The sequence below is a fragment of the Lissotriton vulgaris genome, chromosome 1_1, assembly GCF_964263255.1.
Source record: "Lissotriton vulgaris chromosome 1_1, aLisVul1.2, whole genome shotgun sequence".
NCBI classification, from domain to species: Eukaryota; Metazoa; Chordata; class Amphibia; order Caudata; family Salamandridae; genus Lissotriton; species Lissotriton vulgaris.
The window spans coordinates 1079616543-1079643702 of NC_141685.1; the positions used below are offsets into that span (position 1 = coordinate 1079616543).

A 27160-nucleotide genomic window follows, 5' to 3' on the forward strand; every position below is an offset into this window, starting at 1 on the left:
TGCATCATGGGAACAGGGCAGACTAAACTACCAAGCCAATTCTTTACCAGAAAGGAGACAAGCTACGGGGGACCGGTTTCTGGCATTTCAGCCTCTTCGGCCCGGCTTGCTTGAATCCTGATGGAGCAGTGAGAAAGGGACTCATGTCTGAGTATACCCTGCCACACCTATAGTGGCCAAAATCGATTTACAAAAGGGGGTGGTGATGAACAGAGTGTCTGAATTGAGCAGACCACTCTTACCCAGTCCAAAGATCAGGGCTTGATCCATCACCGTTATTTATCTCACTGCCCCATCCCAGCTCAGAATCTGGCTATATGCAAATCAGTCTGTCCCTGGCCCAGTGCATCATGGGAACAGGGCAGACTAAACTACCAAGCCAATTCTTTACCAGAAAGGAGACAAGCTACCGGGGACCGGTTTCTGGCATTTCAGCCTCTTCGGCCCGGCTTGCTTGAATCCTGATGGAGCAGTGAGAAAGGGACTCATGTCTGAGTATACCCTGCCACACCTATAGTGGCCAAAATCGATTTACAAAAGGGGGTGGTGATGAACAGAGTGTCTGAATTGAGCAGACCACTCTTACCCAGTCCAAAGATCAGGGCTTGATCCATCACCGTTATTTATCTCACTGCCCCATCCCAGCTCAGAATCTGGCTATATGCAAATCAGTCTGTCCCTGGCCCAGTGCATCATGGGAACAGGGCAGACTAAACTACCAAGCCAATTCTTTACCAGAAAGGAGACAAGCTACCGGGGACCGGTTTCTGGCATTTCAGCCTCTTCGGCCCGGCTTGCTTGAATCCTGATGGAGCAGTGAGAAAGGGACTCATGTCTGAGTATACCCTGCCACACCTATAGTGGCCAAAATCGATTTACAAAAGGGGGTGGTGATGAACAGAGTGTCTGAATTGAGCAGACCACTCTTACCCAGTCCAAAGATCAGGGCTTGATCCATCACCGTTATTTATCTCACTGCCCCATCCCAGCTCAGAATCTGGCTATATGCAAATCAGTCTGTCCCTGGCCCAGTGCATCATGGGAACAGGGCAGACTAAACTACCAAGCCAATTCTTTACCAGAAAGGAGACAAGCTACCGGGGACCGGTTTCTGGCATTTCAGCCTCTTCGGCCCGGCTTGCTTGAATCCTGATGGAGCAGTGAGAAAGGGACTCATGTCTGAGTATACCCTGCCACACCTATAGTGGCCAAAATCGATTTACAAAAGGGGGTGGTGATGAACAGAGTGTCTGAATTGAGCAGACCACTCTTACCCAGTCCAAAGATCAGGGCTTGATCCATCACCGTTATTTATCTCACTGCCCCATCCCAGCTCAGAATCTGGCTATATGCAAATCAGTCTGTCCCTGGCCCAGTGCATCATGGGAACAGGGCAGACTAAACTACCAAGCCAATTCTTTACCAGAAAGGAGACAAGCTACCGGGGACCGGTTTCTGGCATTTCAGCCTCTTCGGCCCGGCTTGCTTGAATCCTGATGGAGCAGTGAGAAAGGGACTCATGTCTGAGTATACCCTGCCACACCTATAGTGGCCAAAATCGATTTACAAAAGGGGGTGGTGATGAACAGAGTGTCTGAATTGAGCAGACCACTCTTACCCAGTCCAAAGATCAGGGCTTGATCCATCACCGTTATTTATCTCACTGCCCCATCCCAGCTCAGAATCTGGCTATATGCAAATCAGTCTGTCCCTGGCCCAGTGCATCATGGGAACAGGGCAGACTAAACTACCAAGCCAATTCTTTACCAGAAAGGAGACAAGCTACCGGGGACCGGTTTCTGGCATTTCAGCCTCTTCGGCCCGGCTTGCTTGAATCCTGATGGAGCAGTGAGAAAGGGACTCATGTCTGAGTATACCCTGCCACACCTATAGTGGCCAACATCGATTTACAAAAGGGGGTGGTGATGAACAGAGTGTCTGAATTGAGCAGACCACTCTTACCCAGTCCAAAGATCAGGGCTTGATCCATCACCGTTATTTATCTCACTGCCCCATCCCAGCTCAGAATCTGGCTATATGCAAATCAGTCTGTCCCTGGCCCAGTGCATCATGGGAACAGGGCAGACTAAACTACCAAGCCAATTCTTTACCAGAAAGGAGACAAGCTACCGGGGACCGGTTTCTGGCATTTCAGCCTCTTCGGCCCGGCTTGCTTGAATCCTGATGGAGCAGTGAGAAAGGGACTCATGTCTGAGTATACCCTGCCACACCTATAGTGGCCAAAATCGATTTACAAAAGGGGGTGGTGATGAACAGAGTGTCTGAATTGAGCAGACCACTCTTACCCAGTCCAAAGATCAGGGCTTGATCCATCACCGTTATTTATCTCACTGCCCCATCCCAGCTCAGAATCTGGCTATATGCAAATCAGTCTGTCCCTGGCCCAGTGCATCATGGGAACAGGGCAGACTAAACTACCAAGCCAATTCTTTACCAGAAAGGAGACAAGCTACCGGGGACCGGTTTCTGGCATTTCAGCCTCTTCGGCCCGGCTTGCTTGAATCCTGATGGAGCAGTGAGAAAGGGACTCATGTCTGAGTATACCCTGCCACACCTATAGTGGCCAAAATCGATTTACAAAAGGGGGTGGTGATGAACAGAGTGTCTGAATTGAGCAGACCACTCTTACCCAGTCCAAAGATCAGGGCTTGATCCATCACCGTTATTTATCTCACTGCCCCATCCCAGCTCAGAATCTGGCTATATGCAAATCAGTCTGTCCCTGGCCCAGTGCATCATGGGAACAGGGCAGACTAAACTACCAAGCCAATTCTTTACCAGAAAGGAGACAAGCTACCGGGGACCGGTTTCTGGCATTTCAGCCTCTTCGGCCCGGCTTGCTTGAATCCTGATGGAGCAGTGAGAAAGGGACTCATGTCTGAGTATACCCTGCCACACCTATAGTGGCCAAAATCGATTTACAAAAGGGGGTGGTGATGAACAGAGTGTCTGAATTGAGCAGACCACTCTTACCCAGTCCAAAGATCAGGGCTTGATCCATCACCGTTATTTATCTCACTGCCCCATCCCAGCTCAGAATCTGGCTATATGCAAATCAGTCTGTCCCTGGCCCAGTGCATCATGGGAACAGGGCAGACTAAACTACCAAGCCAATTCTTTACCAGAAAGGAGACAAGCTACCGGGGACCGGTTTCTGGCATTTCAGCCTCTTCGGCCCGGCTTGCTTGAATCCTGATGGAGCAGTGAGAAAGGGACTCATGTCTGAGTATACCCTGCCACACCTATAGTGGCCAAAATCGATTTACAAAAGGGGGTGGTGATGAACAGAGTGTCTGAATTGAGCAGACCACTCTTACCAAGTCCAAAGATCAGGGCTTGATCCATCACCGTTATTTATCTCACTGCCCCATCCCAGCTCAGAATCTGGCTATATGCAAATCAGTCTGTCCCTGGCCCAGTGCATCATGGGAACAGGGCAGACTAAACTACCAAGCAAATTCTTTACCAGAAAGGAGACAAGCTACCGGGGACCGGTTTCTGGCATTTCAGCCTCTTCGGCCCGGCTTGCTTGAATCCTGATGGAGCAGTGAGAAAGGGACTCATGTCTGAGTATACCCTGCCACACCTATAGTGGCCAAAATCGATTTACAAAAGGGGGTGGTGATGAACAGAGTGTCTGAATTGAGCAGACCACTCTTACCCAGTCCAAAGATCAGGGCTTGATCCATCACCGTTATTTATCTCACTGCCCCATCCCAGCTCAGAATCTGGCTATATGCAAATCAGTCTGTCCCTGGCCCAGTGCATCATGGGAACAGGGCAGACTAAACTACCAAGCCAATTCTTTACCAGAAAGGAGACAAGCTACCGGGGACCGGTTTATGACCCTTGCTCATTGCACCATCAGGATTCAAGCAAACCGGGCCGAAGACGGCTGGAATGCCAGAAACCGGTCCCCGGGAGCTTGTTTCCTTCCCAGTGTAAGAATTGGCTTTTGTAGTTTGGTTTGCCCTGTTCCCATCATGCACTGGGACAGGAACAGACTAATTTGCATACAGCCAGGTTCTGAAACTGGGATGGTGCAGTGAGCTAAAAAACGGTGTTGGATCTAGCCCTGATCTCTTGACTGGGTGAGAGCTTTCTGCTCAATTCAGAGACTCTGTCCCTCACCACCCCTTGTTGTAAATATTTTTGTCCACCCTAAGCGTGGAAGGGTATTCTCAGATGTGAGACCCTTGCTCATTGCACCATCAGGATTCAAGCAAACCGGGCCGAAGACGGCTGGAATGCCAGAAACCGGTCCCCGGGAGCTTGTTTCCTTCCCAGTGTAAGAATTGGCTTTTGTAGTTTGGTTTGCCCTGTTCCCATCATGCACTGGGACAGGAACAGACTAATTTGCATACAGCCAGGTTCTGAAACTGGGATGGTGCAGTGAGCTAAAAAACGGTGTTGGATCTAGCCCTGATCTCTTGACTGGGTGAGAGCTTTCTGCTCAATTCAGAGACTCTGTCCCTCACCACCCCTTGTTGTAAATATTTTTGTCCACCCTAAGCGTGGAAGGGTATTCTCAGATGTGAGACCCTTGCTCATTGCACCATCAGGATTCAAGCAAACCGGGCCGAAGACGGCTGGAATGCCAGAAACCGGTCCCCGGGAGCTTGTTTCCTTCCCAGTGTAAGAATTGGCTTTTGTAGTTTGGTTTGCCCTGTTCCCATCATGCACTGGGACAGGAACAGACTAATTTGCATACAGCCAGGTTCTGAAACTGGGATGGTGCAGTGAGCTAAAAAACGGTGTTGGATCTAGCCCTGATCTCTTGACTGGGTGAGAGCTTTCTGCTCAATTCAGAGACTCTGTCCCTCACCACCCCTTGTTGTAAATATTTTTGTCCACCCTAAGCGTGGAAGGGTATTCTCAGATGTGAGACCCTTGCTCATTGCACCATCAGGATTCAAGCAAACCGGGCCGAAGACGGCTGGAATGCCAGAAACCGGTCCCCGGGAGCTTGTTTCCTTCCCAGTGTAAGAATTGGCTTTTGTAGTTTGGTTTGCCCTGTTCCCATCATGCACTGGGACAGGAACAGACTAATTTGCATACAGCCAGGTTCTGAAACTGGGATGGTGCAGTGAGCTAAAAAACGGTGTTGGATCTAGCCCTGATCTCTTGACTGGGTGAGAGCTTTCTGCTCAATTCAGAGACTCTGTCCCTCACCACCCCTTGTTGTAAATATTTTTGTCCACCCTAAGCGTGGAAGGGTATTCTCAGATGTGAGACCCTTGCTCATTGCACCATCAGGATTCAAGCAAACCGGGCCGAAGACGGCTGGAATGCCAGAAACCAGTCCCCGGGAGCTTGTTTCCTTCCCAGTGTAAGAATTGGCTTTTGTAGTTTGGTTTGCCCTGTTCCCATCATGCACTGGGACAGGAACAGACTAATTTGCATACAGCCAGGTTCTGAAACTGGGATGGTGCAGTGAGCTAAAAAACGGTGTTGGATCTAGCCCTGATCTCTTGACTGGGTGAGAGCTTTCTGCTCAATTCAGAGACTCTGTCCCTCACCACCCCTTGTTGTAAATACTTTTGAATGTCTGCATGACCGGCGGGGGAGTTCCTGGGTGCAGGCCTAAGGTGGAGAGAGCCCGGGAGAGCTGCAGGGACGGTGTAGGAGCTACTGCAGATAGCTGTGGACTACCGGGGGGTTCCTGGGGCCTTCTGGTTGACTGCCGTGCGCGCAGAGTAGGTCTGCCTGGACGTGGCATTGGCATTGAGTCCCGTCATCGTGGACACTCCGAGAAGGGCCTTGGCGACGTGAGAGGACTGCAGTGGTGGCTTGAGGCGGACAGTGGGTGAGTTGGAACCTGGCGAATAGACCGTGTGTCACCTTCATCTGCACGGGTTGTAACGGGGGGCTTGAGGGACTTCCTTTGCCTCCAGGGGAGCCTTGAGGGGACTTTTTTCTTTTTCACGATGCGTAAAGATAAAACGCCCCGGGCTTAGCAGTCCAACACCATAATGCAGTATACTACGCAGCGGCTCCCCTCGCAGAGGATTACGCGCCAGTCGGGACAGGCTGAGGGGGACCCGACTCCTGAAGAGCTCTCCCGAGCAGAACTGTTAAAGGCGATTCAGGGGTCCCATTCTGCCCTTTAGCGTCAAATTGAGACGGTATCCATTGATGTGAATTTATTACGGACTGACCTGCGCAAAGTGGTCAACAAGGTTACAGATGCGGAGGGGAATATCACGCAATTGCAAGGGGAGGTGGCGTCCATCAAAAAAACGGTCTCGAGACTGACTGCCACGACAGGGGCGCTGGAGCGGAGAGCGGAGGATGCGCAAGGGAGAGCACGCCGGAGTAACATAAGGGTACTGGGAATTCCAGAGCGGGCGGAGGCAGGCAACCCAGAACACTTCCTGGAGCACTGGAGCACTGGATTCATTCTGCATTGTGCCCTGCAGGTCTGTCAGACGTATTCGTGATTGAACGAGCCCATAGAGCGTTGGTACCGCCGCCGAGGCCCGGAGCTCCACCGCGGGCCCTCATTGCCAAGATCCTCAACTATCGCGATAGAGACTGCATCCTTAGAGCGGGGAGGGAGTCTGCGGATCTAACGTTCGAAAATGCAAAGGTCTCAATTTTTCCGGACTACACCCAACTGGTCCAGGAACAGCGGAAGTCCTTCCTGGTGGTAAAACACAAATCCTGGGAGTTGCACCTACAGTATATGCTGCTCTACCCGGCTAAACTTAAGGTTATTTCCCAGGGAAAGGCGCACTTCTTCGAAGCCCCGGAGGAAGTCTGGGAGTGGCTTGAGATTAGGGGGGATGCCCTTCCGCCAGTAGAGCGGGGAGGAAACCGCAGCACATGGGGGACAAGACCGCAGAGGAGGCGTACCAACAGGCGAAGACAGTGGTCCCACACGGATAAGGGAGAGGAGGGACGTCGAGTCGCGGTGGGGGAGGATGGAGCCCTCCGCCTGGATTTCATGGAGTCTGACCACTTGCCAACGAGATCAAAGTCTCCCCCGCCGGGAGAAGTACTCGTTCCGGATACGCTGCAGCCCACCACGGATATTATTTCACCTACTAGTACTACGATTCCAGAGACGGCTGGGGCGCAGGGGCCGATATCGGAAAGCCCTATCGTGAGGAGCGAAACTGGTACTGTATGGCTGGATAGACTCTGAGACTGGTTGCTGGCCAATGGCTGACCGAGCGGGGGCCACTACCTAAAGGGAGGCTATTCTCAGTCTACTGTTTCAGAGGTCGGGCGGCTTGTTAGAGAGCGAAGTGCTGGAATCACAGTAGAATCCTTCACCATAATGGCCTGAGTCCTGCCTCCATGATCTGATAGCGGCCTTGCTGGGAGCTGAGTGGGGGGAGGGGGGGGAGTTGTTTCTTTTCTCTGTTGGGAGGTTTAGCCAGGTTTGGCAGATGGGGTGGCTGTGCACGTCCTGGCACCAGCATGGGAAGGGCATATCGGCTGGTTGTGTTGTTGCTAGTATATTGCTCGTGGGTGGGGGGGGTCGGGCAGGGGTTGTTGAAGGGGAATGTTGTAGGCATCGAATGTATGAGACTTCGGGCACGGGGTTGGAGGGACTTTGAGGGTAGCGGTCTGTGGGGCCGCAGGATACATCGTCAAAAATGGGATACAAGTTTATGAGCTGGAATGTGAGAGGACTAGGCACATGCACTAAAAGATATAGAGTTCTTTCTTTGCTTCGTAGGCACGGGGTCTCCATTGCATGTCACCAGGAGACCCACCTTACAGACGAGGGGGCACAGAAGTTGGGTAAAAAGTGACGGGGTCCTCTTATTCTACGTATGCTAGGGGGGTGTTGATTTGGGTGGCGCCTGGGGTCCCATTCGCAGTCCAGTATGTAGAAGCGGACATTCATGGCAGATACCTGCTTCTCAGGGCAAAATTAGATGGTAGGAACATTGTCCTTTTGAATACATACGCACCTAACCTGGATGATCCGGGCTTTTTTCGGGCTCTCCAGGACGTCCCGATTTATGATTTGGGGGCTCCAATTCTTTGGATGGGGGATTTCAATTGTGTTTTGGACCCGGTCCTAGATAGGTCCGTGCCACGAGGTCATGGAGAATATAGGGGCCGTGGATATTTGGCGTCAGACAAACCAGACGCAGCAAGTTTACACCTGTTTTTCTCCCACTCATAACAAGTACAGTCGCCTCGATAGGGTTTTAGTTGCTAACGCAGAGATTAACATGTCCATAGAGGTGACCCACCAGGCGCGCTTTTTATCCGATCACTCCCCGGTGGCATGCTGGTACGATGGGGAACCCCGGTTTCCCGCCCACGCACTTGGAGGTTTCCGGTGGATATCCTCCGTGACCAGGTGGGGAAGGCGCATGTGGAGACGGACCTCGTGACTATGTAGACCTTAATTGGGAGGAGGGGGGCCAATCGCTGGCCACCAAATGGGAGGCCCTAAAGGCGGTAATGAGGGGAGCCTGCATGGGACTCACATTTGGAGTCCGGAAGCAGCTTCTACAGGATCTACAGGCGGCAGAGGACGCACTATTAAATGTCCAAGCCGCGGCGTCTCCTGACGACCTGCAGAGGGAGGAGGAGAACACGGCCCTTGGTAAGGTTAATGATATTCTGGACCGACTTGACAAGTATACTCTTGGCCAATATAGGCAGCGTTTCCATAGGGAAGGGGACAAGTCGGGCGGCTCCTGGCTTGGATCCTCCGTAAAGAGCAGACCCCGGAACGTATTGTAGCTGTGCGATACTCCAATGGGGACGTGGTACATTCGGAGGGTGCCATCCTCGAGGTGATTAGATCCCACCTTCAGCAGGTATACACCGCGGACCCAGACATATCCGCGGCTTCTTATTCCCCTTATCTGCAGGGTCTGACCCTACCATCCCTCTCCACAGCGGACCAGGAGGAACTGGATCTGACCCTAACGTTGGGTGAGGTGCGGGCAGCTTTGGCCCGCCTGCTGCGCGTGAAGTCACCAGGGAGTGATGGATTCCTACCGGAGTTTTATCACGAGTTCGGAGACACGTTGTCGCGTCTTCTCGTACAGGTCTTTGCTAAGGCCTTTGAGAACGGATCTCTCCCGCAGAGCATGTCCAGTGGGGAGATTTGCATGATCCTCAAACCGGGGGGGAGACAAACATGACCCCTCCGCGTATCGCCCGATCACCATGATCAATACAGATGTGAAAATCTTGACTAAGTTATTGGCCACCCGTCTGGCACCACATATGGCGCATTTGGTCCACCCGGACCAATGCGGCTTTATTCCGGGGCGTAACACCGCCATGAACCTACGGTGCTTAAATCACATCACACATGAGGTCCAGGGGTCAGGAGAACAGACGGTACTAGTATCCGTTTACCTCGCCAAGGTGTTCGATACAGTGGACTGGGGTTACTTGCAAAAAGTCCTCCGAGTGATGGGTTTGGGCCCCAATTTTTGCCGCTGGATCCATATCCTATATAAATCCCCCCGGGCTAGGATACGACTGGGGACGGCACGTTCGGAGGAGTGGCAATTGGGACGGGGTACACGACAGGGGTGTACCCTCTCGCCACTACTCTTCGCCCTGGCTATAGAGCCTTTGGCCGTTCGGATCCGTTTGGAGTTGACGCAATGTGGCATACGAGTGGGAGACACCTGTAATATTATCTCCCTGTATGCAGATGATGCCTTGTTTTACCTGAGGGCCCCGAGAGAGGCGCTTCCAGTGTTGCTCCATCAGCTGGATAGGTTCGGAGATGCGTCGGGACTAAGACTCAATAGACACAAGTCCCTGATCTATCCGTTGTCGGGCTGGATTTGGTTGCCCGGGAGGAATGGCTGGAGCTCGGGCTGCAATGGGAAAGAGATAGCTTTCGCTATTTGGGTATTCATGTGGCCCCTCAACGGAGGCGCAATCACTGGCCTGCAATATTGATAGGGTGATTAAGTCCCTGCAGCGCTCTGTGTCCTTCTGGAACATCCTGCCGTTATTTCTCATGGGTCGGCTGGCCGTCGCTAAGATGGTGATGCTGCCTAGGACACTTTACATACTTCAGAACACGCTATGTCCTCTTCCCCCTAGGGTCTTCCGGACTCTGAATATGCTCCTTACGTCCCTACTCTGGGCGGACCGGCGTAGTAGAGTAGCCCTTCATACAGTGGAGCGCTCCTATGAGGAACGAGGCCTAGAGGCCCCGCTCTTTGATTTATATTATTATGCTGCGCAGTTGCTACCGGCTGCCAGATGGTTTGCGGATGCAGACGTCTGGGAGACGCAACTATTTGCGGGTATAGCAACGGTACAGGAGTTACGGGTGGCTTTGATGTGGGGCAGGGGGCCGAGTGAGACTTTGCCCTACGTCGTGAGGCACACGGCGAGCGTTTGGAACGATTCATAGAGAGGGTGTTGCGGACAGCACCCTTCCACAGGGACCTGCCGATTTGGATCCTGGCGCCCATGGTGACAATGGAACAACATATGTCCTTCTGGGCCTGGCGGGAGGGGGGCTGTGAATCTCTGGCCGATTTGTACCCGACCGAGACCTTTCTGACCTACGAACAAGCGGAGGAGGCCTTCGGTCTTCGAAGAGGGCAGTACCTACATTATCAGGGGCTGTGCGATGTAGTGCGGTCGCTTTGGGCTCAGTATCCAGAGGCGACCCTAATGACTCACACCTTGAATATTCTGCTGTCTTGTGGCAGGGGAAGTAGACTTATTTCCCTACTATATGATGCCATGCGTCGGGACTCGGCCGCGCCGGTGCCACCGACGTGGGCGGCCTGGGAAGCAAACTTAGGTACACCACTCGACCAGGGGCAGCGTAAGCGAATAGGGGCCCTCACACAGAAGGTATCTTGTAACGCACGCTTTAAATTAATACATTTTAATTTCCTGCACAGCACCTACCTCACTCCAATCTTATTGAAGCGATAGTCCCCAGACAGGGGTGATAATTTTCCCAGATGTAGCCCAGAAGGGGCAGGGTTTCTGCACTTGGCTTGGGACTGCCCGCTAATGCAGAGCTTTTGGGTGAGCGTAGTAGATCACATATTGGTGACAACGGGACTCCGTATCACAACGACACCTTTGCACTGCCTGTTGGCGCTGGTCCCTAGGCCAAAGAAACGAAAGCTGTCTTATAGATTAATGCAATTGATGTTGGTGCTGGCAAGACGCAGGGTGGCTATCACTTGGATGGGTCAGAGGGCCCCGGAGATACCCACGTGGATTAGGGATGTGTGGGAATGGTCCATAGCACAAGAAATACATATGTAGAGCAGCAGTAGGGATGGGAAATTACAAGAGGACCTACTGGTCTGGCGAGCCATGTGTGCTACAGGATTGAGGGGACGGGGATATACTTCCCACAGCGACTCTGAAGGGACGAGTGGCGAGCTATTCTCGCCACAGGGATCGGGTTCTGAAGAGGAGGCCGGGGGAGTCCCCTAGGGTTGAGCTAGTATACTGTGTAGTGTATGGACTGGTTATATACTCACAATGATGCTTATTTCTTGTATGTTATTCTGATATGCCTTCTGAGTGATCGTGTATCTCGGTGAAGCCTCTAGTCTACAAAAGTGCCTTAATGAGTCAGTTGATGTGAATACGTGCTGTTTGATGCCATTTGGGGGGGGGGGTGTTTTATGTCTGTACAATATAAAACTGAAAACAAAGTTTAAGAAAAAAAAAGGTTGGTGGAACAGCATTCCATGATTTGGCTACATTAGCTATAAAGCTTCTACCACCCCATTTAGCTTTTTTCACCCGGGGAACAATCACGAGTTTTGCGTCTGATGACCGCAGTACTTTTTTTGGTACATACCAGTGGAGTCGATGTCTTAAGAATTCGGGTCCAGTTCCCTGGAGGACTTTAAAAACCAAACATAGAGCCTTAAATTGAGTCAGTTTCCTGACCGGCAGCCAATGCAGTTTTTTAATTTTGGCTGAGATTGATTCGAACTTTGGTGTGTCTGTTAGGAGTCTGGCTGCTGCGTTCTGCAGAATCTGTAGTTTATTTATCGATCCTTTTTGGATCATAAAATATAGACTGTTGCAATAGTCTAGTCTGGACATATTTAGTGCTGTAACAACTGTTTGTTGCGAGTCTTTCGGTAGTAGTGGCATAATTTGTTTTGCAAGATTGGAGGATATACAATGTTGATGAAGCCACAGTATTCACCTGGTCCCTAAAACTTAATTTATCGTCTATCCATACTCCGAGACTCTTCACCTTCCTAATAGGAGTGGGTAGTGGACCTAAAGCCTCCGGCCAACATTCAGGAGTTCAGAAGTTAGGTTTGTTGCCGAACAACCCTACCTCCTTTTTGCCGGAGTTGAGTTTCAAAATACAATCCTGTGGGGAGCGCCTGGTTAACGCTCCACTCCCAGACGCACTGCGCATTTTTGGATTCCAAATCCAGTCATTGTTAATCCATTTTAGCATTCTTCAAAATTCGTCATGTTTTTATCATCATATTTTCACAAAAGTATTATCATATTTTTCATTTGCTATTCCACGGTTAAATCAAATTGTATTTCAGAAACTTCACATATTCACACGTGCCGATCCAGGCTTCCTTGTAAATAGGGTCCAATACAACCAGTGGCTTAAAGCAGCATCTCTTTATTTCAACCCAATGCATTTCGGGCTTTTGTGAGCCCTTCGTCAGGGGTAACTGAAAATCAACAATAACATACATTGTTTTACTTTCCATTTTGTTCTAAATGACATTATTTGCATCTTGATTTGAGATTACACCTGTAACGTTTTGCATATACTTTAACTATAACTTAAAATGGCCCAGTTCTTGTTTAATGTCTATTCATTAGTTAAACATAGTGATACTGAAGCAAATACATCTGAAATGTCTTTACATGCTTAGAAGTTAGATTTTGTTTTTTAGGAAGTCGTGCTTTGTGCCCTTTAATCAAAGCAAGAACCCAGCAAATCTACCGCGTGTTCGTTACCAAAAGTGCACCGAACTCATACTTTATGCAGTTAACGTTATGTTTGAAAAAAGCTTTCCGTCTTCCCCCAAGTGTTGTTATCCCTCTCTCGATGGACAATATCCTGCATATTTACTCAATTCAATTAACAGACGCCAGCCAACGGTCATTCGCTCTTCTATAGTTATCCACCACGTGTGACCGATCTGAAACAAAGCTCAATGCGTACCTGCTTAAATATTCATCTTTTACTCCTTGCGAAGCAACAAACGTCAGGTTATCTCGCCTGTTTCACCATCTCGAGAACTCAGCTTGATTTAAACAATATATGAGTTGAGTTTCAGGCAATTTTGGGCCATCCAGCCCCTCACGGCGTTCATACAGTCCTGCAGCCTTGACGTAGTTTCTTGAAATGCCTCTGGTAGTAAAGACACCACAATTTGGGAGTCATCCACATTGGAAGTCAAAGTGAACACAAAGGATTTAATTAGGGGTGCCAATGAAGACACGTAAAAATTGAAAAGTGTCGGGCTCAGTGACGACCCTTGCGGCATGCCACAGGGTAGAGAGAATGATTCTGCTTCAAATTTATCCAGGGCCACTGTTTGCATTCAGTCAGAGAGAAAGGATTTAAGAAGTTTCAGACAGTGCTCTTGACTCCTATTTCATCCAATCAGTCCATCAGCAAAGCATGATGGACCGTGTCGAAATCTGTGGATAAGTCTAACATGATCAGTACGGCCTTCCCCCCTTGGTCGAGAATGGTCCTGATCTCTTCTGTGGACTTGAGAAGTGCCCTTTCCTTACTGTGGCCCTCTCTAAAAACATACTGAGTTGGGCTAAGGGCCTGTGAGTCCTGCAGAAATTTGTTGAGTTGAGCATTCATATTTCTTTCTATGATTTTTGCAGGGAGTGGTACTCTAGATGTAGGTCTGAGACTGTTTGGATCATTAGAATCCAGGCTGGGCTTCTTCAGCAGGGCCAAAATTGATGCATGTTTCCAGTCTTTAGGAAAGTATCCTTCTAAATACATTGTATTGATGATGGAAGTCAGTTTCCCTGATACTGGCTCTGCAGCTAGTTTTACTACCGAACTGGGACAAGGATCATAGGGGGGCCTGACTTCACTTTCGCCAATAGCTTGAAGGTGTCTGATTCTGTTAAGCAGGAAAAACTGTCTAATCGTGGGGCATCAAAATTCGATATCATGTGATCCGTTGCCAAATCAGTCATAATAAGGCTCTTGACTCGCTGGAATAGTTGGTGCACGTGGGTGGGCTAATGAATTTACTATTTTAAAAAGCTCTTTAGGCGCGTTTTGGCCGATTTGATTCAATTGGTAAAATAATCTTGTTTTGTACTTTTAAGCAGCTTTTTGTAATATGCCAGGCTGACTTTATATTCCTTTTTATCCTTTTCATTGTACCCCTTCCTCCAATTTCTTTCCAGGAGTTTGCAGGCCATTTTTTGGTTCCTCAGCTCCTGATAATTCCTGGGGAAGGAAGGCTGCTGTCTGCTGTGGCAGAGGTGTGTTTTAGGTGCTAGCTTATTCCCTGCAGCTTCAAACCATTTAGTGTATGATCTGGTAGCCTTGTCTAGATTACCAGGTGTTAATGTAGTAGTAGAGGTTAACAATTGGTGTAATTCCTCTGCTTCTATCTTGTTCCATGAAGGTCTGGCAATGTGACCTCAAACAAACCTGCTGAGTGGTCTGACCAGACTAAAGGAAAGCTGCTCGTGAAAGACAACTGCAAATTGTTTGAAAAGATGCCGTCTAACATATGGTAGGCCAGATGGGTTGAACCCGTCACCTGTTGCTCAAGGTTTCCACCCTTCATCAGCTCGAGCAGCCTGATGGTATCTGGGTCAGAGGGTGATTCAAGGTAGTAATTAACATCTCCTAAAATAGTGTAGGAATTGGTACTGATCCCCCTTTCGAGCATGCTGCCTGTTTGTATTAAAAATCATCCTCTTGGTCCTGGTGTCCTATAAATGAAAGTGCCTCTGAAAGTATAGTGGTGTGAAAGATTAAGACAAAACTTAACCGCTTCACATTCCTCACTGGTTATAGGATTGAAGGACGCCATAATAGATTTGTGGAAAATTACCGCTAAACCCCCACTTTTCTGTGTAGTCTTTTTAGCATGTAGCAGTGATAATCGGGGGTGTGGCTTTTACAAGGTCTGGTCCGGACGTCTCGTCCGTCCATGTCTCGGTGATAAATGCAACGTGTAATTTTTCTACTTCAATGAGAGAGGCAGTTTCTAAGCTGTGTTTAACCAAAGACCTTGCACTGAAAAGGGCACATCTCAGAACAGAAAGGGAGGCTTCTATTTTAATGTATAGTTGCTTAAGTGTTAAGGCTGCTATTGGCTGAAGCAAAAACTCTGGTAGCTTAGTGTTGCACCGAGAACAGGTTGTTTGAACCTGAGGGGGCATAGCGTCAAGATGAAAGTCACAACAATTAAGTGTTGGAGTGATTACATTAAGCTTTTTCAAATCTTTGCTAGAGTACTATATAATTTTGACCATACCTGAAGGAATTTGTGCAGGGGGACTGGAGCTGAGCGCCGAACAAGCGGGAACGGGCACAGATGGGCTTGCCTTGTTCACGCCAGCATCTGTTTAAGTAATGTCAGGGGCATGAAGCCTAGCCCGCTGGCCTTCCTACCACCAAAATGTCTGCACTAGTGTCAGAGGTCCCGCGAACACCCTGCGGTAGACTTCTTGCTGGGAAACAGAGTCAGTGCAAAATGCGTAATGCTAAAACAATTAAAAACTGTTTTAAAGTGCAGTAGCGGAGGTAATGTGCAAAGACAGCAATTATGAGCGAGTACAATGTAGGTCTCTTTAGGCTCAAGCCTCAGGAGGACTTCACTTATAGAGCAAAGGTGATCACATCCAGGCCCCACAGCAGCCGCCGAAGAAGGGCCATCCTGTAACCGTTTCTCAGATCCGATATCCAGCTCACTAGGAGCCAAAGCCTCCCAGGGTGGGTCGAAAATGTGTTCTGCAGCAATGCAACATGCTGGGGCCAACTATACCCATGGATCTTTAAAGAATACATCAGTACCTAATTTTTTTTTAAAACATATTTTATTGTCTTTTATAGTCATTCTTAAGCATGTGCGTTCATTTTAACAACAAACTCCTTTACATATGTGCATTTATCGTAGCTGACATTCGTTCTATCTGCATATCATTACCATTAAGTCAACATCTTTTAGTGCACCGTGCTACAAGCATTCCCTAAACAACATGGATATAACCTTATCTCCCCTCCCCCCAACGTTCCCCAAATACCCCTCCCACCCCCGCACTGCTGTCAACTAGGGTATTGTTCTCCCTTCCTCTGCGTTTTGCTATAGGCAGGCACCTGGAGTGTCGGTGCTGTTTTGTGGCTACTCCGCCCTTCGCATGCATCTTAGCCTTTAGGCACTTCCCTTCCTTGACGCTCGTTCCTGACTCTCGTCCTGTTCCCGGATCCCAAGGCTCCTGTGTCTAGATGGTCCAGTGGGGGTATTGGATGCAGACCCTTGGTCATCATTTTTCAGGTCCTCTACCAGCGCCTCCCAAGCTTACGCCCTCTCAATTCTACCTATGCCCCTTTCGTTTTCCTGAGTAGTACTCTACTCTCACTACCTGCCCATTTCTCCAACTCGCGCTTCCACCTATGGAAGCTGGGGCCAGGTAGTGCCTTCCACTTGCTGGTTTTTTCCCACTTCGCCAATATAAAAGCCAGGTCTTGAAATAATCCATTAGTACCTCAATGTCCAATTGCGCAACTAAGTGCGATCCATGGCAGAAATCCAGTAAACATTCATGACTGCACAGCAGACAGCGGAATACAGGTTGTACGCAGTAAGGCCACACATGCCTGAATGATAAGAACCAATGCTCATTTAGATCTTGAAGCTGAGGTATGAAGAAGCAGTGTATAATGCACTCACGGCCCTGCAGCACAGGTAGAGCTGTCTCCAATCTGTTTACTCTAGGACATAAATTGCAGAGCAGAAAAATTTAAATAAAAATCCCAGCCATAAGTAGCAAGACAAGTGGAAGGCCTCCAAAAACGCTCCCAGTACGGAGTGAATGAATGATGTAATTACTCTGAAAACTGTCTGAAAGGTGCTAACCAATCCTAAGCCAATACATTTAAAAACTGGCGCTACTCCCTTTGTATCAGACATATTAAACAGCTCCCCAAAATGCAGTGGAAAGTTAGTATGAAGTAGCCTCTGTATTTCGGATGAGGACCTCACAACCTGGAGATCAAATGTCGCTTTGGAGGACGTTAAGGCCACATCCTTTTGAAAAAGCATGGCTTTCAGTTTGCTCAGAGAATCAAAGCATATGTTGGAAACGTTTATCGAAGGCCACAGAGTTGCCTCCTTAACTGTGCTGGCAGGAGGAAACAGTATTTGTATGCAACAAGTAACTATGGAATTAACTGTTACCACATAAGTGATTCCTGCTTCTATTCCACAGCAGCCTTGATCACTCAGCATCAAATAACTCCCATTAGAGAGTAGTTTGAAAACTGGATAAATCATGACGGCAGGAGAACCTTTCACATAACAGTACAAGTTTACAAATGACGCATTACAAGCCCCGTGAAGTGAAATGTCCTTCTATACTAAGAACCCGCTCAAAACAGTTTCACACTCAGAACTGCTGAGACCTCTGTGTCCCCATTCCTGCATCTAAACTGAAAGGTAATTGACAGTATTTATGCACAAAACCTTCCCCTAATGCTTCAAATCTGCCTACCTGGTGATGTTGTAGACAATATTGGAATTAAAAAGTCGTGACTGGTAGGGTAATATAACGTAAGGTTTGAAGTGTCAAGCTTAATAACATAATGGACCGAAGTTGCGACTGTCCATTTTGTAAAATAGACATGTTTTGCTGCATTATGTCAACTGCAGATGATACTATGTTGCCCAATGAATATATGCTAGAGGTAAGAAATTTTAGAGCAGACTTTTGCAAAGACAAAGAATTTTCTCCTCAAGAACGATTTCCTGCTTCAGATTTAAAATGGGAAGAGGTAACTACAAAGGCTGTGCCAAATAAATCCAATTCAGGGACATGCATACATTTCCTTTTTTACACTGTCTTCGTGGACGTGCCTGGTGGTGCACTTTTCAAGGATACCTCCCCTGGCAGCATTCCTTTTAGAAGGATGGACATTCTATTTTCCGACAAATATAATGTCAACCTCCTTTCTGTGTCCTTGAGAGTCTTATAGGTTAAGGCTTGACAAATGTCAAAGCATGAAGCCTTATGAACAGGCTAAAGGCAATGAATACAAAGAGAATGAGTCATCAGTTTAAGTCTTCTTCTGCCCACAAGAGGAGGATTTGAAGAGAGATTTCTTCTCTATTTCAGCCAAATTGACAGTTGACTGATACTGATAAGTATAGGATCCCCCTGGCCCAGACAATGGGACATTTCAATAAAACAACTCACAGTGCTGTAGCTACTGAAGATCAGGCTGGGTCAATGCCAGGGCAGACGAGAAAAGTAACAATTTTGAAACTGGAACATTAGACCAGAGCGCTGCCTAGGGACTCTCTCACACACAATGTGTGGCAGAAATCTGAACGATGGTGGCCTCTAAGGTGAGTAGGAAGGCTCGTGCTTTCACCTCATTGGCTGAAGATCAGGCTGTTTCAAATTAGGTGGATGAGCTACTAAAGAAACATTGCTTATCAGGCTATTGGCCATTTTAACACTGTTTATTACTATTTAAAATGTACCAGAGATTCCCAGGGTTATGACGGGAAAATATTCAAGCATGTGGAAATATGAAAGATCCAATGTTGGGGAACATTGCTAGGCATATGAAGGATACTCTGGACAATGGAACAGCAAGCATCATATCTAGATAACAATGCCCAACATATGTAGGACCCGAGGGCACTGGATGAGTGGGATACCACACAACAGTGCTGTTCATGAATACACCAAGTAATGTTGGAGGGAGCCACAGTAATGCAGAAAGGTAGCTGTCAAAGGTACATACTTGTGGTATCAAGGAAGGGGGAAAACTGTAACAAGGTACAAACTGGGCAAAGTAAGAGCAAGCAATAATAATGAGTAACACTGCCCTTCAGAGGTAGAAGTAAAATGGAGGTAATAGAAATGTTATCCCCATGTCTGCTTGTATTTCTGCATCTCTCTCTCTCTCTCTCTCTCTCTCTCTCTCTCTCTCTTTCTCTCTCTTGCTCTCTCTCTCGCTCTCTCTCTCTTTCTTTCTTTCTTTCTTTCTCTCTCTCTCTCTCTCTCTCTCTCTCTCTCTCTCTCTCTCTCTCTCTCTCTCTCTCTCTCTCTCTCTCTCTCTCTCTCTCTCTCTCTCTCTCTCTATCTATCTATCTATCTATCTAACTTGTGGAGATTTACAGCCAAATCCCACCACAGAGACACGTTACACTGTTTCTCATTTAACATGACTGCAAATAAGTGTGTGCACTAAGTATAGTGTGGGGCTGGAAGGCTGAATTGATACATTTATATAGTACTCTGTGCCCAAAAGGGAGAAAATCTTAGATGAGGGAAGCGTGACATTTATTTTGTCATACTCACAATTCCATGCTTCTGTAACATATCGATGTCCTGAAAAAAAGATTCCTGAGAGACAGAGAGAAGACGTTTAATGAACATTAATGTATTAGATTATAATTTAAAATGCATTTAGTGTAGTGCAGTCCAGCTTCTTGACACAGGGATATATGAGTGAATACAGTGGAGAGAACTAGCTCAACAGTGGCATAATCCAATATATGAATGAGACCCATAACACAATAAAGAGTGTTGAGACAAAAAAGAAAGTCTCTGAAACGAATAGCATCTGTTACCATGCATGCCACAACTATGTGTGGCCTAACAATGCTGTCAATACCACGACTTTGTGGTTACCACAAGTTCCATTACAACGCAAGTCAGTACAACGACTTGCTTTAGGGAAACACTGGACTTTGGAATAGTTTAAATTACTATTCCAACTCCAATCGGTGCATCAGTAGGGAAGGTGTTGGACTTAAAATCCAACAACAGTCTAAAACCAGTTCTACACCACATTCCCTAAAGCAAGTTGTTGTAATGATTTGTATTGTAATGAACTCATGGTAACGTCACAATCATACTACTGACTGCGTTGTAAGGGCACTATGATGTAATGACTGCGTTGTAACGGATGTTTCCCCTCTGAAACTGCTGGAGGCTACAATGCCAATACCCAACTACTAATCAGATAGAAAACTGAATCCATCCCTGAGGATATCCAGATAACATAAATCTGCATACAATGAATCTAAACTGAAGTTTGAATAATGTCAACTATTAGCCTGAAAGTGAGGCAAGAACCGGGTTCACCTAGACAAGTGGGTGTATGTATGCGTGTGCTTGTTCGTGTGCCTGTGCATGTTAGGCAAAGAGGGTGTACAACAGATGTGTGGCAATGGAAGAACCCAGTTAAACAGAAAAAAGAAAGCATTTATCAGATAGAAATAATTCCAAATCCGAATGCTACACAGCCGCCAGCAATACATGTGTGACCTGAGCACAGCTTTATCCATATTGGAAGATTACATACCCTCTTTATATATAAAAACCTGAGTATCCACAATATACGCAATAAGCAGATTTTTTACTGTTCATGTGGCTAACTAAGTAAGGCTTGACTCGGAATGTGCTCCCTCTAACCTGAAAGAATACCCCAAAACATAACTCTTTAGTTTAAATAAGAACAGAAGGTAAACTTATGTTAATTTGAAGTTAAAGCCATGAAATATTACCCGGGTCAGCATGTCTGGCATAGGCATCTTTGCAAGTAAATGTTTTTCTGCTCCTACAGCAGAGCCCACAAACAAGTGTCAGAGAAAGGCAGAAGGTTCAGATCACAATCAATAGTATTAAAACTATCACACACTTCATGAAACCCTTACCTCTTCATCATGCAAGCCAACCTCCTCCTCAACCACCTGGTCCTCAAATGCCTTCATAGTATACTCAGCAGGACCAACAAACCTCTTCCAACTCTACAGTTAGTACTGTGGTGATGTCCTCCCAAATCTCTGTTGCCAGTAAGGTGTTCTCTGAGTTTCCATAACACAATAAAGTTCTCTCAGCTTTAAAACGTCAGCACTGCAGTGAAGTTCTATTGGCTCTTGGGCTTCAGGTAGCAGTAAAATTCTCCCTGATCTCTGGAGTAAACACTGTGCAGATGTCCTCCCAGCTATCTGAGGTTTGCAGGGGTAAAGTTCTCTGCAGCTCTATGAAGTTAGCAAGGCAGTGTCAGTCTGCCAGCCATTGGGAGTTAATGGGGCAGTGATTTTATATCAGCTTTATGAAGTCAACTGTGTGATAATGCTCTCCAAGCTCTGTGGTGTCAGAGAGGTAATGAGGTTCTCGGATAACTTCGTATTCAATCAAACAGTGAAGTTCTCTTAGCTCTTTTTTCAGTCAGCAAGATAACAAAGTTCTGGTAGCTCTAGGAAGCCAGCAGAACAATTAAGTTCTCTTCATATTACAGGATCAGTGGAGCAAAAAATGCCTCCCAGTTCAACAGATTCAGCCCCGTTGTGGTGTTCTCTCAGCTCCCTGTGCTCGGCAGGAAAGTGAAGTTCTTGCAGCTCTTGGGAGTCTGTATGACTGAGAAGTTTCCTTGGATCTAGGGTGTTAGTTCTGTAAGATGTACCGTTTCTTTGGGATGATGAAGTGGAATCAGAGCTCTAGAAGGAGAAATGCACCAAATGTTTGTTGTTGTAAATTGCCTTTAAGCAAAATTCTCAAATGAACAGGAACAGGAAAGAAAATCAGAGAAAGTGTTTTAAAAAAAATACAATTTCTAGCCAAATTGCGTTATAAAGCAGAGGGCATAAGGATATTGGAAATTTTCATTATCTGCATTATCTTTTAAAAATACAGGTTGTGTGAACATTACTCACTTTTAACAAATGCTTTTCATCTTTTATTTAACTTTTTCAAAGTAAGAAAGTACAGCACAGTAGGACAATTCCAGCAAATAAATAAAATAGAAATTCAATCGATCTGTGTATCAAGCACAGCAGAAAGTCAGGCAATGTAATGTTACAGTTGTAGTTACAGAATTCAATGTGATGTAGACAACATTTTACCCTCTGTGTAGCTCAGGGCTCAGTGGGGACCAGACCAAATTAGCATCATCTGAACTTGTCACAAATCAGTCCCTAAGAGGGGAACAAATGTCTTTCGGCTGAGAAGTGCTAGACGGTGTGGTGACGGATAAACCATAATATCACTGCAGAAGTTCAGGCCTCTAGTGCAGTCCACTTTTTTCTACTGATAATGAATCTTATTCAACGTGATTATATCTCATTCTTTTTTTATTTCTGATAGATATGAATTAGAACAGTTAATTCAATCACTGTATGAGTTTCTATCAAACACGTAACAGCAATCCAGAGAACATAGCATACATTTTCAAAGTCTGCTGTGCAATTTATGCAATAAAGTGTAAAACTAAATGTAAACAGACTTTGGTGTAAACAAAAAAAAATACAATTACATTCACTAAAAAACCAACCTGAAAGAACAAATCCCAGTGCACACAATTTTTCGAAACCAAACGAGCAAATGAGTGTGGGCTCACTAATGGTAAAACGAAGCACCAGCAGCATTCATAAGACACTTTGCTTTGCTGGGCTTATCCAAGGGGCCGAATATCATACTCATTTCAATATGTCCATACACCTACGTTCCCTTAAAGCCAAACTACTTAATATATATGTGACTGAGGAACACTCTTCGATTGCTCAAATAAGGGTGTGGGTTGCTTGTGGAGCTACAATGGACATCTCAGCAACCGGGGAGGCACAGTGGGTTTGAAATGTAGTACGATCTTGATCTGTACAAACATACTGACATCTATGCTGGAACCTCAAATTAAACATCTGAAATAAGATTATAGCAATACGGTGAAACCAGCTGGCTTTGATTGTATGCAATGATCCCTAAGTGTAATAAAAAGCCTTTGTTAAAAAAATAAAAGGCAAGGCCACAATTTGGAACGTATGTTGGAAGCCACTGAAACCAATTGATTGCAACACCTATCTTGGTGTTACTCTGTGTACAAAAAGGGACCACAAAGCACGCCTGAAGGGATTAAAAAGTAAAGTGGCAACACTAAGGCTTGCCGTTTAGAAATTATCCACTGCCATCGCATTCTTACACAGAGCAGCCCAAGGTACCTTCAACCACAGCTAACCCAATACACCCAGGACGAAATTTAAGATCCATGGGCAAAGCCCTAGTGACGGTATCAAGGATACACAGAGCAAGGATGGGGCCTGCTCCTTCAGATACCTGGCAGCAAAGAGATGGTACGCCCTACCGATGGCCCTAAGAATAGAGCCATGTGAAAGCAGATTCCGCAAGCAATTGAAAACCTGGCTGCTTGCCGAAACAGACTAACAGCAATTAACAGGTAGAACATTATCCCCTGCTAGGTTAGCAAGTGATAACATAACTTCTCACAACACGGTCCGATGTCTCAGCGCTGGGACACACCGTTGGTGGAACCAAGCGCTTTACAAATGGAATAAATAAAATAACTAATTAAACACATACATGGTCTTTCGATTCTGCTACTCTTAACGGTAATAAAAGTCCCAATATGTGACGTCTTTAACCTATGGTAAGAAAGCCTTTCTAGACCAGCTCAATTCCTGGCTAAATCTGCAACTAAGCAAACTATTTAGAACAATCTTTGATCTCCCTCAAACTTCAATTCCAGTTCAAATTCAATTAAAATTCAGCCTGATTAAGAACTCCAAGTACATGTTGCCTTATTAAGATATTGATTCAAAATAAAAAAGGCAGGCCTGAAAACTTTCAGAGGCATTTTTAATCAAGACTATAACAGCAGAGTTTTTTTGTGTCAAGAATATGACAATCTATTGATTCGAAGTAAAACACCACTGCATATGGCAATACCAAACTTTTTAAAAGAGCTGGAAATGGTTAATCCTTGGGAGCAAAAGATCTCAAATTTTAGCTTCAAAAGTCTCTTGCAAAAATAAGTCCTTCTACAGACTAGTGCTGGATACCTTCGGAAATTCTGCAACCGCTACCACTCCTTAATGATTAAGGAAAATGATGTGAAGAATCACTTTCCACGTGCCACGCAGTTTCCATTCCTTGATCGCTAAGGATTCGATATTTCGAATTACATTTTGGCCTATTTGACTTAGGATATAAAACAGGTATGAAATCGAGAGTCAATAAAGCATGCTGGTTCTGTGACAATTACAAAGTTTATTTCATATTATTTGCTGCTGCCCAATGTTTGCTTCTCAGTGCAGATCTTTTTTAATTCCTTGTTTAAGAAAATTGGGCATACAAACCTTTAAAAAATAAAAACACTATCCAATTGTTTTACCAACGTAGATGTTTTTTCCTATAAATATTTGTGTTAAATGTACACATTTGGTACAAAGAAAAGGATAATTTATAACAATTTTCTTAAAGGTTTATAGATAAAATACATATTATGAGATAAGGCTATAATCATACAAAGATATGTCTCTCGAATCCATTAGGTGTGTATATGGCGGTGTGTATGGTGATGTATGGAGTTCATACAAGAGGTTAATTTTCAGATGTTGAGTGTCTGGTTTGCAATTAGCCATATAATCAAAGTTTTTGTACAAAATGTAAATCAAGTTAATTTGATGAGATTCATTTATCTAAACACTTCATATGGATGCACTTGTTATTAATCTTTTAACTTTTTATTTATTTTGTGGACTGTTACTGACCTCATGAAAATGTTATGCATTGCATTGTAATGGTTTTCTTTAATCAAACAGTAAATATAGATACATTCATTCACATTTGTCTGTGCAAGACTGGTGAGTATTACATTTTCTTATAGGAGGAGCAGAGGGGGAGAGGCAACCCCAGTAAAGGGGGAGGCAGAAGAAGACCTAATGTTACCAGTAACGGCACAGGCATGAGCTTGCACTGAAAAGATCTTATACTGCCTTAGCAAAAGGAATAATAATTGCTAGTCTTGAGTAATGCTGGCTTATTTTTGACAAGTATAGGGAATATGTGAGATTGTACAGCTGATTAATCACTAAATGATCCTGATGTAGAATTACATTTCAAAGTAACAGAAGAAGAGAGTGAAGAGGTAATGCTCAAAAGAGCAAAAGATGTGGATACGTCGTACTCAAGGTATACTGTCAAAAAACAAAGGGATTCACCCTGATGGGAAAGTATAGAAGTGTTCCGTCAGACTACGTATGTCTCCTACAATGGTGGAAAGCACACAGCTTTGTTTAAATACCCCTCACCCACCTAAAGGACCCTTGGTGGCATGCTTCATCATTGGGGTCTTCCCGCTCCGCTGCGGGACGGGGCATGCTACGACCTACGACTACGTGGGAGCACTGGTTATGAATAACAATATTATGTGTGGTGTAGGAGTGTAAGTGGAATGGTCAGAAGTGAGTGAATGGTGAAAAAGGAAAAATACTTGGACCAGTGGAAAAAATAAATGTTAATGTTCCTTTGAGCTGGTATCGTGTAAAGAGGGGAATGAGATGGAGATACTATACGTTAATGAGCAGTGTCTCCTGTGTCGACATGTTTCGAAGCCCTCCCCTGGCTTCTCATCAGGACCTAGAAGAGATCCCTTCTACACTCAAATCAAAACAACTGTGTATTTACATATAATCCTTACTAAGTGGTTCACATAAATTTAACATGCACAGTATACTATACCCCAGTAGGTATATTGCTGAATGGGTTACTTATATCTCCCAGATAATGCTCCCTGAGCCTTCAAAACGGTAGGGAAGGGGTACCTATAGTCACACAAATATCAAAGTTACCTTCTCACCAGGACACTGCCTTGCCGCGGCTCCGTGGTAATCTTGATATTTGTGTGACTATAGGTACCCCTTCCCTCCCGTTTTGAAGGCTCATGGGGCATTATCTGGGCAATATAAAAAACCCATTCAGCAATATACCAACTGGGTTATAGTATACTGTGCATGTTAAATTTATGTGCACCATATAGTAAGGATTATATGTAAATACACAGTTGTTTTGATTCAAGTGTAGAAGGGATCTCTTCTGGGTCCTGATGAGAAGCCAGGGGAGGGCTTTGCAACATGTCGACACATGAGACACTGCTCATTAAAGCATAGTATCTCCATCTCATTCCCCACTTTTAATGATACCAGCTCATAGGAACATTAAAAAATGTTTTTTCCATTGAGCCAGGTATTTTTTTATTGTTCACCATTCACTCACTTCTGACCCTTCCACTCACACTTCTACACCACACATAGTATTGTTTTTCATAACCAGTGCTCCCACGTAGTCGTAGGTCGTAGCACGCCCCATCCTGCAGCGGGGCGGGAATACCCTGATGATGAAGCATGCCACCAAGGGTCCTTTTGGTGGGTGAGGGGCATTTAAACAAAGCTGTGTGCTTTCTACCATTGTAGGAGACACACGTAGTCTGGAGTAACACTTCTATACTTTCCCATAAGGGAAAGTATAGAAGTATGGAATCCCTTTGTAGAATTAAATTTACCACTAAGCTAGGAAGGGAATGTGATTTGGCTGATGATAGAAGGCATAAACATTGGCACATGTAAGAACATTATTCATGCAGAATGATATAGGGGCATTTTTTGCCAATTAGCAAGGCACAGTAACAATAACAGTGGATGTGACAGGATTATTGTGTCATCGCAAATAGCAAGTGCCAGTGGGAGGGTATTGATGCATTCTCTGCCCTCAGTTCCCTGAAAGCAATTAATCGAATCTAGTCTACCCTGATACGCCTCAATAAAACACATGCACACTATGTGAGTTTCCAGTGCCTCCACTCTTTACTTGGGAACTCTAAGAGAAGTTAAGAGGGCCAAAATGTTGGGCAGTGGGTGCTTGGAGACTAGTTAGCCCCTGTTTGACATCTATTCTGTCCCTTATTACTAACAAAGAAATAAATAGCGGGGATGTTTACTGCAACCTTATTCCGTGTGTATTTTATTTATGTATGTATTTTAAACAGCACACACTAAATTGTCCAAAAACGCCAAGATCAATGACAAATAAATACATTTACACAAATACTGCTATAAAAGAAACTCTGAAAGCAACATGCTATTGAAAATACAGAAGAATAGGTTTTTTTTTTTTTTTTTGGTGTAAGACATTTATTTTGTAA

At 45.8% G+C, this 27160-nt stretch overlaps 1 protein-coding gene across 1 annotated transcript in view; it reads right to left on the reverse strand.

Moving 5' to 3' along the window:
- DMC1 (DNA meiotic recombinase 1) overlaps positions 1–20992 on the reverse strand; it is a 1170937-nt gene extending 1149945 nt beyond the window's left edge. Inside the window, exons 1-2 of the mRNA XM_086936467.1 lie at positions 20880–20992; positions 19519–19563 (exon numbers count right to left, since the gene is read on the reverse strand). Of these exons, the coding sequence (XP_086792593.1) occupies positions 19519–19563; positions 20880–20936 (102 nt within the window). The 5' untranslated portion in view covers positions 20937–20992. The remainder of the gene's footprint in view (positions 1–19518; positions 19564–20879) is intronic.
- Between the last annotated feature and the right edge of the window lie 6168 nt (positions 20993–27160).